This window comes from Colossoma macropomum, unplaced genomic scaffold, assembly GCF_904425465.1.
Source record: "Colossoma macropomum unplaced genomic scaffold, Colossoma_macropomum, whole genome shotgun sequence".
Lineage (NCBI taxonomy): Eukaryota > Metazoa > Chordata > Actinopteri > Characiformes > Serrasalmidae > Colossoma > Colossoma macropomum.
In genome coordinates, this window is record NW_023494809.1 from 29,706,272 (window position 1) to 29,721,510 (window position 15,239).

At 37.6% G+C, this 15,239-nt stretch overlaps 1 protein-coding gene across 1 annotated transcript in view; it reads left to right on the top strand.

Moving 5' to 3' along the window:
- Positions 1 to 15,239, top strand: part of LOC118799056 (cadherin-7-like) — a 231,750-nt gene that overhangs the window by 128,417 nt on the left and 88,094 nt on the right. Inside the window, exon 4 of the mRNA XM_036558750.1 lies at positions 5,131 to 5,298. Coding sequence (XP_036414643.1) covers positions 5,131 to 5,298 — 168 coding nt within the window. The remainder of the gene's footprint in view (positions 1 to 5,130; positions 5,299 to 15,239) is intronic.

A 15,239-nucleotide genomic window follows, 5' to 3' on the forward strand; every position in this document is an offset into this window, starting at 1 on the left:
AAAACATACGGTTATTATTGTGCTTCATATTTTCCCTTATACTACACAGGACTACAGGACTGCTTAGGATATTCTTAAAAAGGCAGATAAACATGCAGCTATAAAGAAATTAGAATTGGAATTTGCTATAAAAATGAATGTTCCACCTTTAATAATTGTATATACAGAAAAATATGGCATGGTAGATGTTTCTGATAAAATGGCCAATGAGTGTAGATACAACATAAATGTTCTTAATAAATTGGCAGTTTGTGCAGGGAGATTACACTGAATATCTAAAACACTTATTGTTGTTCAGTTCTGTGTGAAAGTCATTTTATTTCTATTAATTTAATTTCCAGTCAAAACAGCCATTAAATAAAAGTTATTCATTTTTCATTAGTGACAAATAAGAAACACAACATGCAGTTCTGTGCAAAGACAAGCACTTTATTTAAATCCATTTATCTTGGTAATAAGTGTGCTTTTCTTGTATAAACACTATATCACTACAAAGGATGAAAATAAACATAAATAAAGTAAGTAGTAACAGAAATTTCTTGTGAGCAATTTCCAAGAACACAGGTTCAGTTCTGGACTTCTCCTGGATGGCCTTAGCCATTAATTACAGGATATCCTGTAATTAATGTGTTTTTTCACGGATAAATTGTTCTGTGTGTGTATTTTTCACCTTTATTCAACTTCTTCCGTTCTCTTCTGGAGACTCACTTTCAGTTCCTCAAAGAATCTGCAGACACACCTCCAAAGTTCAGTCTTAGAAGCTGGTTGATCATTTTCTGAAGTAATCAAACACATTCAGTGGTGTTGAGGTCTGGACTCTGGGGTGGTCAGTCCATCGTCCAGCTTCTTTGTTTGATGTGTCCGTCTCCTTTTCTCAGTGAGGTTCTTCTTGATCAGCTACACATCCTTTCAGACCCACAGCGCTGAGTCGTCTTCTCACAGTGGAAGGATGGACAGAAACACCTGTGGATGTTTTCAGATCTGAAGCAGCTTGATTTTCTCCTCTCTCTCAGAGATGAAAGCTTTAAGTGCTGTTTATCTGATGGGGGCAGTTTTGGGGTCTACCAGGTCTTCCAGGTGGTTGTTAGGAGCCCCATTTTCTCTGTAGCTTTTAATCAGTTTTTGAACTTCAGTTTTGGAAGTTTTTTTTTTTAACCTTTGACTTTCTTACATTCTTAATGCCAATGGATTATTCTTATCTAATCTTCTTAGAAATATCTACTTAGTTCATTCTCTCGATTTGTCCATCTCTTCTTAAACTCTCCTTTAAAGGCTCTTCATATAACATGATCATCATATGTTTCGTATCTAAATGCTCCGTTATCTTCATCACTACTTTCCAAAACCGCTGCAGCAGCTTCAGCAGCTGTAAACTCTCTGCACGCCATTTCACACGAGTCTCTGATGTGGACTGAATGAAGAATGAAGGGTTTCCGGCGTGATGGTCAGTCCTTAGTGATTTCCTGAGTGTCCATTGGTCAGTTTCACACAGAATGTAGACGGACACACGAATCCACCAGTTCCACACGGTGAGAGGCAGATGACGTGTATCTCAGCCCCTCTTCATAGGCTCATAACTCCGGATGTGAGTCTCGTATGATCTCGTGATAAGATGGAATGGAAAGGGCGACTCTACAGATTCAGGAAGTGTCTGAACTGGATTTCTGAGCTGGATCATCACAAAGATACAGACACAGATATAGAAACAGAGAATTTGACACACAGGTGCGTTCATGGACTCCGAAGCGTTGATGGCTGTTTTGACTGGTAATTAAAGAAATTAATGGTAGTCTCTGACTTGTGTGCTGTGCTGTTTGTGTCTGTAAATGCTGCTCTGATTCTCTCCAGCTGTGTGTGTTGGTGTGAATGCTCTTCCACATCAGTCCCAAAGCACTGAACCAATTTTCAGAGGATGCTCCACAATCACTGCAAATTGCCTCTACCTCTGAAGAAGGTTTCAGATTTTTTGGAATCAGACACGCTGACATATTGGAGGCTGCATGTTTAGTTCTATCTCCAGCTTTTAATCAATGCGCGCTTTCATGGTAAAACTAATTGCCTCCAACAGTCTTGAGATTTATTTGGATTTAACTTCCCACAGCGTGTGAGCTTGTCTTGTGAACTTCTCAGCAGGAGCCTGTTTGCTGTGGAAATTACAGCACCAGAACCAAAAAATCAAAAAAAATGATTCCAACTAAAGAGCCCTGGAGCACGCAGAGCAGTCTGCTAGCACACCGAGGGCTCTACCTTTGCCGCAGTGGAGCAAAGTGGAGCCAGGATGAAAGGAGAAGTCAAATTACTGAGGTCTTTATGTGGCATTAAACTCCATCTTGCAGTGCTTTTATTTTGTACCAAACAGTGTTAATGCAACATGGAAAAGTAGTAATCACATTCAGAACACAGTGAGCGTGAGTGACTAACAGCACATGCTGTATTTTAAGATGCAAGAACCGTGACTGCAATGACTTATGTGTGTCTTTATTTACAAAATGTATTTTTAATATGCTTAATCAACAAATATTAATTCATTACTTTAGTGTTATTGGGCATAATAGGTTAGATTGTGTTTGCTGTTACTTTTCATTATTATAAAAGCCTCTTTTGTTTAACCACGGCTCAGATTTCACATATAGAGATGTTTTCTATGAGGATTTCAACCCTTAGAATCTTCAAAAATTGTGCATTATTATTTTGCTTTTGCAAATCTTTTGGTGTAGAACTGGCCTGCTTTTATTGGGCGAGTCTGTGTTTTTGTTGTTGTTTTTTTTGTAAAAACATTTCCTATACTTGTTCCCACACTGCAAAAAATGGTATCTTTTTGAGAGAAATGATCTGAAATCAAGTCCATATATCATTTTTTTCCTTACTTCTAGACATTATTTACATATTTTAGATCATTTTATTATGTGAAATGATCTCACTATATTGGCAGACAGCTTTGCTGGTTTCAAGCACATTTCTTAAAACAAGCACAATTATCTGCCAATATATTGAGATAAATTTACATAATAAAATTACTAAAAAAAAGTTTTAAAAGGTCTAGAAATAAGTTAAATAATCTCTAATTAAGTTTACAACAATCTCAACTGGAGAAATATTAGATTCCTTGACTATATCTAAGATAATGTTACTTGACAAGATATCATTATTTGCCATGTGGCACATATAAACTTGAAAAATAACCTTTTGACATAAATTTTTAGGACCAACCGAGAATGCTTTAACCCCTTAAATTCAGTCTTAATACACACAAAGTCTTATTATTCAGTAACTACAGGGACTTCAGTGCAAACTGGCTGAGCTATTCTTAGTTTATAGAAGTGTGTAATAACACTGCGAGCCCATCTGTAGACCCTGGCTAGTTATGGGGTTAATTGAGTGCATTTCCCTTGTTAAAATTACTGGGTTATTTCTGGAGCTCAAAGCTTGAATGTTTTTTCTTAGAATCTCAGCATTGTTACCTTAATTCAGGCTCTCTGACCTTCACTGAAAGAACAAAAACACTCTGATTCTAAATGTGGCCAGCAGCTCTGATTGTTGAAACTAATTCAAGGCCTTCATCCAGCCTGAGCTTTTCAATCACAGACCTTATAATCATTAATGCTTCAGTTAAACACCAGGAATCCACACAAAACTGTTTAACTGCAGCCTAAACCTCAGACCTTCAACTTTTATTTACTTAAATACAGATAATACTATTTCTATAGAAAAAGAAGAAAATAACAATCAGAAAAATCTGACTCTTTAAATGTTTAAAAACATTAACGAATTGGTTCAAACTAACACAAATACAGATGATTCTACTGAACTGAGTCAGAGCTGACGCACATTTGGGACTTTTAACTGATCTAATTATGTTTATTATATTAAAACTAATGAGTGAACATTCAATTTTATCACTACCAAATCAATCATAACTCTACCAAACTGTACCGGATGTTTCAGTAGTGACTGTTTCAGTGACAATTTTAGCTCATTTTGAGCTCAGAAACTCAGCCAGTACATGATCAGCAAACACAGCTTTGAACAGCTGTTCACACAGAAAATCATCATATTTTACATTAAAATACTAAAAAGTGCTGAACTCCAGAAAATATGACGATTCTTAATGTTCCACACTGATTTTCAAACTTTGGGACACATTTACTTCAAAACAGTGGGATCTAACTGCTCACCATGTGGCCATGAGGGACAGGGATGCAGCCTCACTTCCTGCTCTAAAATGCTAAAATGTCATCTGAAATTGATTTTGTTGATTTCTGTAAACTGTCATAACTGCAGCGAAAGCCATCTACAAATTAAATCCCAAGTGGTGATCATCGGGGTCCAAGCACTAGACGCCATACTGGAGTCTGTAGAACTCAATGATGGGTTAGGTAATTAACAAGGTTAATTACTGGCTTGTTAATTCTCTTCTTGTTACTCTTTTCTTGAGTGCCTTGCTCTCCCTTTGCTGCTGTAGCACTGTGAACTTCCCCACTGTGGGACTAACAAAGGATTATCTTATCTTCTGTCTGCTAAAATGTGTACATGTTGACCTTTTTGTTTTGAAAGCAACAGACTTTTAACTAAAAATGTCTAAATACCTACAAATCAGTACAAGTTTCGGACGTGGCTAGTATTTCCAAAGTTGCTGAACTCAAAGAATTAAGTAAGTCCTCAGTATTTATTCCTGTGTTTTACTCCCAGAGTGCTCCAGAAAGCACCATGTTTTTTATGTTAAATCACTACATTCACAGAGGAATGATCTGCTGGACTTCACTGCAGGGTATTAGTTTTCAAACTTGCCATCTATTTCACTGGACATGAGTTTCCACATCTGAATCTAACAGTTGTAAACAAATAACATTTACATTGCATGTACATTTTATTCTGCATTGACAGCTTGGAGGCCTCTGACATTTTTCTGTCAAGAAATAATAAAAACATGGTGAAAATATGAGAATATTTTTTCTTACAATGCTGTTTGCAACAGTACCTTCCAATTCAAATCATAATAAAATATTTCCTCTTCTCCTCTTTGAAAGTTCAGATTCTGCATTTCTGACAGAAGAATAGGTAAAATTGAACTACACTCTGCTTTTGTATTTGCCAGAGATAATTTTCTACAGTTTACATTCATCTCTGCAGGAATCGTACGGACAGCGCTGCCCAACATGGACCGTGAGACACGGGACCAGTACGTGCTAGTCATCCAGGCCAAGGACATGATGGGTCAGCTCGGCGGCCTGTCCGGCACCACCTCTGTAACGGTCACTCTGACTGACGTCAATGACAACCCGCCTCGTTTCTCTCGCAGTAAGAACACAGTGTATTTCTCTGCTCTTTCAGACTGACCCCGGTCAGCTGACTGTCTGATATAGTCACTGCTGGGCTCTGTGTTGGTGTCTGTAGAATAAAAAATCAATGAGAGAGTCATACATGTGCATACACACTCACGATCAATGTGAAGGTGAGTCAGATGCATATCGTCACTGTTCATAAAAAAAAAATGCATCTCCATCTTTCTCTATTTTTATTGTTTTAGTTTGTTAAAGCCCAGAAGCTCTGCTTTTCATCACGTCGGAAATGTTTATGAAGAATGAACCAACAGAAATAGAAGAAAATTACAAAACTCATTACATTGATTGTCATTAAAAGTAAATATCGGACTTGCTGTCTCCTGCACTGTAATCCCACATTTAGTTTTAACCCAAATAAAAGTCTGTTAAACATAAAATTGAATATTTCCCACATATTCCTCAACTATTTTAAGTTTTTCCAATAATTTCATACACTGTAAAAGTGTAGAGAACCTTAAGAAATGACTTTATGTGGTAACAATTGAATTTTCAGTTTTTATTCAATCTGGATGAAGACTTTGGATGAACTACTCTTTAGATCAAATTTTTGGAGTTAAATCAAACACAGTCATTTTTGAACTGACAAACCATTTTTTACAGTGTACATTAAAATGGCATGTTTGAGTTGCAGTTTATTTTAGTCTGTTGCTGTGCTGTCGGTTGCACCGCTGTTGGTTTTAATAATTTCTTTTTAATTAATGTTACTCAACAAATGTGTGTAACTGAGTGAAACGAGACGTTTGATTGTTTAACACAATCTTGTTTGGGTAAAACTTTCCCATTGGCTCTTTGTACTGTACTGTATCACAGAAAGTCAACAATACAGTTTAAGTTGAGCTGAAAAACAACACTGAATGTGCTGCCTCATTATGAGCTAAGGCCGTTAAAGTTAGTGAACACCCTCTCTGACATGGTGTCTTTAGGATGGCTTCATAAACATAAACTCCTGGCCGTGAATATACAGGGATTTTTGTGCCAGCTGTAAAGTTTGGTGGAGGAGGGATGATGATATGGGGCTGTTTTTCAGGGGTTGGTCTAGAACCCTTAGTTCCAGTGAAGGGAAATCTTAATGCTTCAGCACCAAGACATTTGGACAATTGTACACTTCCAACATTGTGGGAACAGTTTGGTGTGGAAGAACTCCACTGGCCCTAACAGAGCGCTGACCTCAACCCCATCAAACACCTTTGGGATGAACTAGAACGGAGGTTGTGAGCCAGACCCTCTCATCCAACATCAGACATAATTTGATAAAATGTTATTTTAGCCCAGGTAAGTGTTCTTTAGCAGAGCACAGGCTGCTCTCTGGCTGAGTTTGAGGAACTGTTAGTGCCCAAGTCAAACAACTGTTTTTGGACACAGTCCAAAAGTCTGACAGAACTGAAAATCTGAGACACTTTTCATTTAAACCTGGAAAGACTTACAATTGTGAACATTTGAAAACAAATGACAAAATAAGGTATAAATTTATGAAATGGTGCTGTGTTTGTGTCTCTGTGTTCAGACTGATCAGGTGTGTGAAGCTGTTGATGTTGAGCTGTTTGTACTAAAAGCTCAGAGTGTTTTTTGTCTGATCTCTTCCAGACAAGTGTCTCCATAGAGGATGTGTGAACGTATTTACAATTAGATAATCAATTAAATGTAATTTGACCAGGAGTGCCCAAACTTTTGCACACAGCTTTATCTGAGATGCACTAAATGACCTAAAATGTTTTAAGTGAACTCAAAAAATATCAGCTGTGAAATCAGTTTAATTAGTTTTATTTGAGTTAACTTAAATTTTTTTTTTTGGTGAAAACACCGACTCATCCACACCATCAACTTTGAGTCTGAAACTGACCCGAGTTCAGCAAAGTTCCATCCTAAACGGATCAGAACCGGCCCATCATCAACCAAAGAGCTGAATAAAACCTGACAGGGTGGCGCCGGTTACCATGTAGTGACAGTAATAGGTCACGGATCATGAGATCACACATACACAAAGTACAAAACGATATAAAATACCAATAATCAATCAGCCGTCAAACATTGAGTTTAAATCTGCTTTAATAAGTTTATTCATCAAGCAAACAACATCCCAAACGTTTAGAGTAGACAAACGTTCCATACTGCACTGTTCCCGTTCTGCACAGATACAGCGGCACGTTAGCATCGCCTGTTCAATCCTAAAGCTCTATTTCTCTTTATGCTCTATTGAACAAGTTACACACAACAGATTGAACATAAAACATAAACATATTTTTGGCCAAACAACTCAAGGCAGGAGGTTACAGGCAGAAATGACCATTTTGGTCCTTTGGTCATTTTTCAGATCTTTGAATGTATTCCATCTACAGCATATCTTCTATTGATCATAAACACATCAAAGCCCAACAGAAACATGTTTATTTCAATGCTTTTTGTGAATTTGTGACCATTTAACTGTATTTTCCAACTTTACTGAAGGCTTAGCTCCGCCCACACTTGGTACAACGTCAAGTCATATATCAGTGTAAAGCTCGTTTCCTGTGGAATTAAAACACAATATCCATATATATCTATTACTTTTGTACTAATAACAACGTTTACACAACTGTGTGAATATTTCCTGAGATCTCACTGAGCAGTGCAGCTCTGAGGCTCATTCTTAAGCCTCTTTTTTGTCAATATCAGATTCCCTTTACACCCAGAACCAAGAATTTAAGCTTTGAGAAAACATGCATTCACGAAATGTAACATGTTCGGTCCTAAACATACTCTAAAGCAGGATGAGTATAGAATTAAAAATGGAATTCTAGATGTTATACTATAAAATGACCTTCAATGAACAGTGGCTCTGGAGTTAGTCTTCACAATGAAATAAGCATTTTAATTCTAACATCATCCAAAGGCTAGATTTTTTTATATGCCAGTGTATGCACATATAAGTATATACCATTTAATTTGAACGTCTAAATGTATTTTTTTGCAAAACATCTAATACCGAAAATACTTTTAAGAAGATGAGAGATTGATTGTGATTTCTATTTTAAAATATACGATACCTGTTTAAAAAATGACCCGATTCACCTGTAGCGTCTTAAACGTCCATTTGGCTGCACTAATCTGTCCATTCCTGAATGGATTCACTGTTTATTTCCCGTTTTGCTCACAAGCGTCGACCTCTGTGGAATTCTGTCAGCATGAGTTTGTGACTCCAGCACGCCAGACTGAAAACTGTCGAGGCAGTGAAAGAGGAGGAAGGATAAAGTCAGGAGAGAAACTAAAGCTGGAGAAATGCAGGTAGACTCTGAAAGCAGGAGAGCTGTGAGAATTAATGTAAGGTCTGAATGTAAATGCCATTCAGATTCCACACCCACCCACAGATACACGTAGAACACTAAGACAGTCATGTACGTGGACAGATTAAATCAAGGTGTGTCTGACAGCTTCATATTCATATCCACAAGAAGGAGCCCACAGACATTTTCTACTGAGCTTGATTTGCAAAGCTACAAATATAATTTGCATTGACAGGCCAGAACAGACTTCTCCTGACTTTATCTTCACTTTTATAAAGGTCTTTATATATAACATGTATACTATCCTAATTATGACAGTTTCAACTTATTTCTAGACATGTTTATTTAAATGAAGTAAATGAAGTGAAATCATCTCACTGCACTGGCACTTCTGTTGAATATTATTTCTTGAAATGAGTAAAATGATCTTCTAGCGCAGTGAAATCATTAAAACGTTTAGAAACAGGTTGAACAATCGTAGAATAATTTTACAACAGTATCCCTTTGGGAAACGTCAGATATATTGCCTGCCTTTGTGATGTTTCCTCTAGCCTGAGTCTGCTTGGTTTGTTGCTCGTAGGATATTTTATTTCTTTTAGCCTTTCATCTAAAGGCACTGTCAGAATGCTAACGCCAGACTCGGGCAGTTTAAAAAGCTCCCCAGGCTCCTCACCTCGCTTTGCAGATCAGCCTCTTTGGAAAAATGCTAAGGGGAGTCATAGAAACCTGGTAATTTCAGACTTTGTCTGATTTCTTCTCCCTCCAGTGAGTAAAAACACCTGGAAATAAGTTGAATAATCTTCTAATATTCTTACAACTATCTGATAATGAGAAATATTAGCTATATTGCAGGGTTGACAGTGTTACTGAGGTGACTGGAGTGAGATTTTCAGGTGGCTGGTTCACAGTCATTACATCACAAATACATAAAATATATAATAAGATGCTGTAAGAAAGTAAACAAGTTTATTTATCAAGCAGTGCTTTGAAACAATAACGTTAATGTTTAGAGTGGATAACGCAGGGATGGGCAACACATGCGGCTCTTTTACTGTCCTGTTGTGGCTCCCCAGCAGAATCAGATTTGTAGGTAAAAATAAAATAATCCTCCTTTACAGTAAAATAAAGCTCTGCTGATCATTCAACACAGTTTAACAATAAATGGTCTTAAACTCTGGAGTTAATGTAGAACTGCTAATTCACCCTTTAACCCTGAAGATCAGCGCAGACTGCTGGACACCATAGCAACACAGACAACAGTCTCGCCTAGCTAGTAGCTAACGAAATGGCAAAGAGAGAGATTTAAGACGAACATTGATGATTTAGAGATGAATGGACTTATTTGCGTTTATAATCACTCCAGCTGGTTTCCTGATACGTTTAATCTGCAACGAGAAACTGAAACACTAAAAAGTTGCGAAGCTGATTTCAACTTCTCATTCGCCAGATTCTCATTCAAATTTTCCCGTTCCACCTTAAATGATGCAGCAGCTACATTCTGGCACCTCAGGCACTATTTAAGGTGGAACGGGAAAGTTCAAACAAGAAGCTGGAGAATGAGAAGCGGCTTCAGCCTCATAAAAATTCACACATTGAGAAACATTTTATAAGAAACTGCTCTTTTTTTGCAGAAAAGTTTCCTGCTGGAGATGTGAGAAATAAGTCTGTGTTTTCATTTATACTGAGACATATTTACAGCCAAGATGGTAAAATGGACATAAAATGTTGTGGCTCCCAAGGTGGTTTGATTTTTGCTGAAAGGACAAAATGGCTCTTCTGAACGTTTGGGTTATGACCCCCGAGATAAACATGCTGTGCTGTTCCCGCACTGTGATACAGCAACATATAAGTGTTCAGACCTGTTTAATAATCTGAAAGCTCTGCTTCTTTATCTGCACATAACACAAAATATTTTGGGTGAAAACAAATTCAGGCAAAACAGAAATGACGGTTTTAGTCCCATCAATCATTTTTTTAGATTTTCAAATCGATTGCACCTAAAATATGTTCTCTTTTAATCATAACAACATGGAAATTGAACTGAATTTTTATGTCAGTGTATTTTTATGTCAGTATGTTCTGAATTTGCATCCATCTAACTGTATTTTCCAACATAGCTCCGCCCACACTTGGCACAACAGTGTCATGTCACTTTTACACACTTAGTAAGTATCTGATAATGAGAAATATTAGCTGTATTGCAGGGCTGTCAGTGTTGCTGAGGTGACTGCAGTGAGATTGTCAGGTGGCTGCAGTGAGGCTGGTTCGTAGTCATTAGCGCTGAGCTGTTACACTCTCAGTGAGACTGCATTTGGGTTTTCTCATAGTCGCTGATGTGGAAATGTGTTTTTTACATCTATCAGATCACTACAGACGTGTTGACACTTATAAATAACCAAATAAGATTTGTGATATTAGGGGAAATAATAGATAATAGGATGTATACATAACACATTTACAGAAACACCTTATAACATTTTTATAAAGTTTAAATCGGCATTTGTAAGGTATACATGTTTTACATGATATTAATATGGACTACTGTGTCTTTTTACCAAGATACATTTTTCAAAATAAAAGTCATCACTTTTTTATTTTGGATAAACAATATCAGTTTCAGGGCAGCACGGTGGCGCAGTGGGCTGTTGTTCTCCCCGTGTCTGCGTGGGTTTCCTCCGGGTACTCCGGTTTCCTCCCACAGTCCAAAAACATGCAGTCAGGCTGATTGGACATGCTGAATTGCCCCTAGGTGTGAGTGTGAGTGTGACTGCGTATGTATGTCTGTCTGCCCTGCGATGGACTGGCGACCTGTCCAGGGTGTATCCTGCCTTCCGCCCAATGACAGCTGGGATAGGCTCCAGCACCCCACCGCGACCCAGAAGGATAAGCAGTTTAGATGATGGATGGATGGAATATCATTTTCAGTAAAACGTCTCATTTCTGAACAGCCAAAATAAAAGTGACCTCACTTTATCCCTTTGATCGACACTCATTTCACATTTCACATATACGTTCAGCTTCTTTTTAATTGTATGTTTTTTCTCAAGCATTTCACTGCTGTTGGAACAAAACCTCACATCTCAAGAAAAGTAACTTTACAGGACAAGTAAAAATGTTCTCAACTTTTAATGGAAGTAAATGGAGAAACACTTTTTTCCAAGTAGTTTTGGACCGTTTCTGTTGGTCCGCTCATCATGAAATTTTGACATATCATAAAGGGCAGCTGCCTTTTTCAAATTATGTCAAAAAATGAAAAAACAACAGAAATGGAGATACGAGGTTTTGTCCCAACAGCACTGATTTGTTGCTTTGCATGTCCTTTACTATGTGGGCAGTAAATTATTCATAAATGTGCTTAAGAACAATCATTCGACTGAATCTTAGTATGATGGTGTGCCTTAGTGTCAATGCACTTAATGACCAAAGGGGCAAAGCCAGGTCATTTTTATTTTGGCTGTTCAGAAATTAAGCATCTCACTGAAAGTAATGTAGCTTTTCAAAATAAAAAATGAGGACTTTCATTTTAAAGAATGTATCTCAGTAAAATGACATAGTAGTCCATATTAATATCATGTAAAACATGTATGCTTTATGAATGTTTATTTAAACGTTCATGAACATGTTATGAAGCATTTATGTAAGATGTTATGAGTGTGTTGAGAGAAGTGTTACCAATATTTGATAGAATAATGTATTGTAGTGATGGTGGAACATGAAAAAATGAGGTTCCACCAAACCGAAGACCGAACATGAGCATGTCAGTAGCTAAGCTGAGCAACTTAGCATGTTGGCGTTGAATGGAACAATATTAGAATGATCTTCAAACGAGAGAGAACCTTGATGCTTCAGCTTTCTGAAGATAAAATTGTGCCACTTACATACTGTCACTGCTCTAATGAAGTGAAAGGGGCAGAGCAACAGGAAAAACAGCCAGCAGTCTTGTTCAATGTGATCGATTGGCACCTGGCTCAGTGCATACTGGTTAGATTTCTTGTCTGATTTGCATTGGCTTTAGTGGTGCATGATGATAAAATACAAGTGGGTCCAAAAGTCTGAGAGTGTTGGTGAAAATGCTTCTATTTTGCATTTCTTTCTAATTTAATAAAAAACTCATTACAAATTCGAGTATCAGCATAACAGAATATGAATTAATATGAATGTAGGAATTTCTCAGTATTTGGTGGCGTGTCCCTCTTGTGCTTTAATGACAGTGAAAACTCAAGCTACATGGACTCCACAAGTCTCTCAAACCCACCTGAGAGTCTGAACACGAGCTTCACTGGAAGAGATCAGACTAAAAACACTGAGATTTTAGTACAAACAGATCAACATCAACTTCACACATTTCAGTCTGAACACAGAGACACAAACACAGCACAGTTTACAGCATTTCTACCTTATTTTAATTTCTTAAAACTTTGTTTAACAATTTTCAAGATTCTAAAATTTTCTGTTGTTTATTTCCAGGTTTAAATGATCAGATTTTCGTTGTGGCCTCAACAATGTGATTTCTGGGATGTGTTGCTATACTCTCACAGGAGTGAGGGTGCTGCAGTTGCTTAATCCTCATTGGCTAGAAACTCGGCCAACAAGCATGTGAACGCAAACTGTATTGGATGCTGCACATAGTCTATTAACCCCTTAAAATCCAGGCTTATTACCTACTAAAGCCCAGTTCACATGTACTGCGTCTGCACGGCTAACTGGTCAGCGCTTTCACACAGGCTGTGCGGGCAAAGCAGCAGAATGTCCCAGACACCACACTGAAGTGGCATGTTGTGTAGAGAATAGACCAGGCGCCAGTTTTTTCTTCGTGTCACACAACAAAATACACTAAAATAAGCCATACAAACCAGTGAAATTAAAGAGAAACCCGTATACAAACTTAATAAGCTATTTTTTTACATTTCACTTGATTCATGATGAAATATTAGTCAAACATTCTGTGCTGCAAACAGATTTGCCGGTAGGCCTGTCAGGCTAGAAACTTTTGCCTGGTCACAAGTCAGAATGCTGTCGAGGATAAACAAACATACAATGCACTTTCTATATTTTTGTTGAGTGACTGAAGTGGCCATTTATCCATCTAGGAAAAGGAACGTCTTTATAACGTTCTCACTGTTCAGCTCTGAAGCTGATATGCAGTATGTATGAAAAGACAGCACGTTCAAGCTGTAGCGCTCGCAGAAGCAGTATGTGTGAATAGGGCCAAAGGCGTATTACTCAGTAACTACAGGAGCTTCAGTGTAAACTGGCTGAGCTGTTCTTAGAAGTGTGTAACAGAAAATCGGGCCCGCCGGTGGGCTCTGACCATTTAAGGGGTTAAAATATGTAGATTTTGTGAGTTTTATTATCACTCAAAACATTCAAATATATACACTTCAAAGACGTGACATATCTGTGAAGCTTGTGAACAGTGCAAGAGCTGCCAGCTCATGAGAGGTGTCCGGCTTGACGGACCTATTCTCAGCTTCTCCTGAGGGCAAACGCTGGTTGGTCATTTACTGCCTCCTCATCCTCTGTTTGCATCCAGCCTTTTTGGCAAAATGCTAGAAACAGTCCTAACAATCCTCGTTCTCCAACCGTTCTTAAACCCACTTACGCAGTTCATGACCGAAGACTCTGACTCACCAATGTTGTAATACACAATGTCATGATATCATATTTTTCTGACATCTCATAAGTGAGAACAGCCAAAGTGGAGAAAACATTTTAAAAACTATCAAACCCTGAGATTCACCAATGTTCTCTTATGTGGGATTTGTTCTTAGGTAAGAACAGAATCTACACACACTCAAGAGCACAAAGGTGAGAACAGTTCTGCGCTTTAAGAACACGTCATGAATCTGACGGAGACTTTTTCTTACGACCTTTCTCAAGAACACACTTAAGAACAAACTTAGAAGAAGATGTTGGTGAATGAGGCCTGGCTTTCTCTTAATACTCTTACAGCATCTCATAATAGAAATATTACACAAATTAACTACATTTCAGATTCTTTTACATCTTTTGGTGTCAGAGACTGCTGCCAGAACAAGAACACTACTAAAAAACATGGTTCTTCAAGGGTTCTTTAGTAAAAAAAACAAGGTAACACTTTCCATGAATGTCACCTTTGTAAGCATCTATAAACACATTCATGTTATAATGAATTCATAAGGCATTATAAACATGGCTATAAATATTTATAAAAATGCATTGCACATTAAAGCCATGCTTATTATGCATTATGAATTGTTAACATAATACATTATAAGTACTGATCATAACAAATTATAAGAGCTCATAAGTGGTATTTGTCCGCTCTAAGTATAGTGAAGCGTACTGTACTAAAGCCTCCTCCAGTGTTCAGAGTGAGGCTTCAAGTTGAAGTATTTACTGAAGGATTTACTGAAACACTAAAACATTCACAGTAAAGCACATTACAGGCTTCAAATGTCAGAGTTTAAACTAGAGCTGCCATCAGTGTTTTACCCAATGTGGGAAAGGTAATGTTCACCACCGTTAGCTTGGTATTTGTCTTTACTTTACGCTCTCCAAGCTGGGACTGACTTCTTTGGCACTGACAGTATAACATGTTATTAACACTATTTATAATGCATTATATAAACAATTCATAATGTATAATAAACATGGC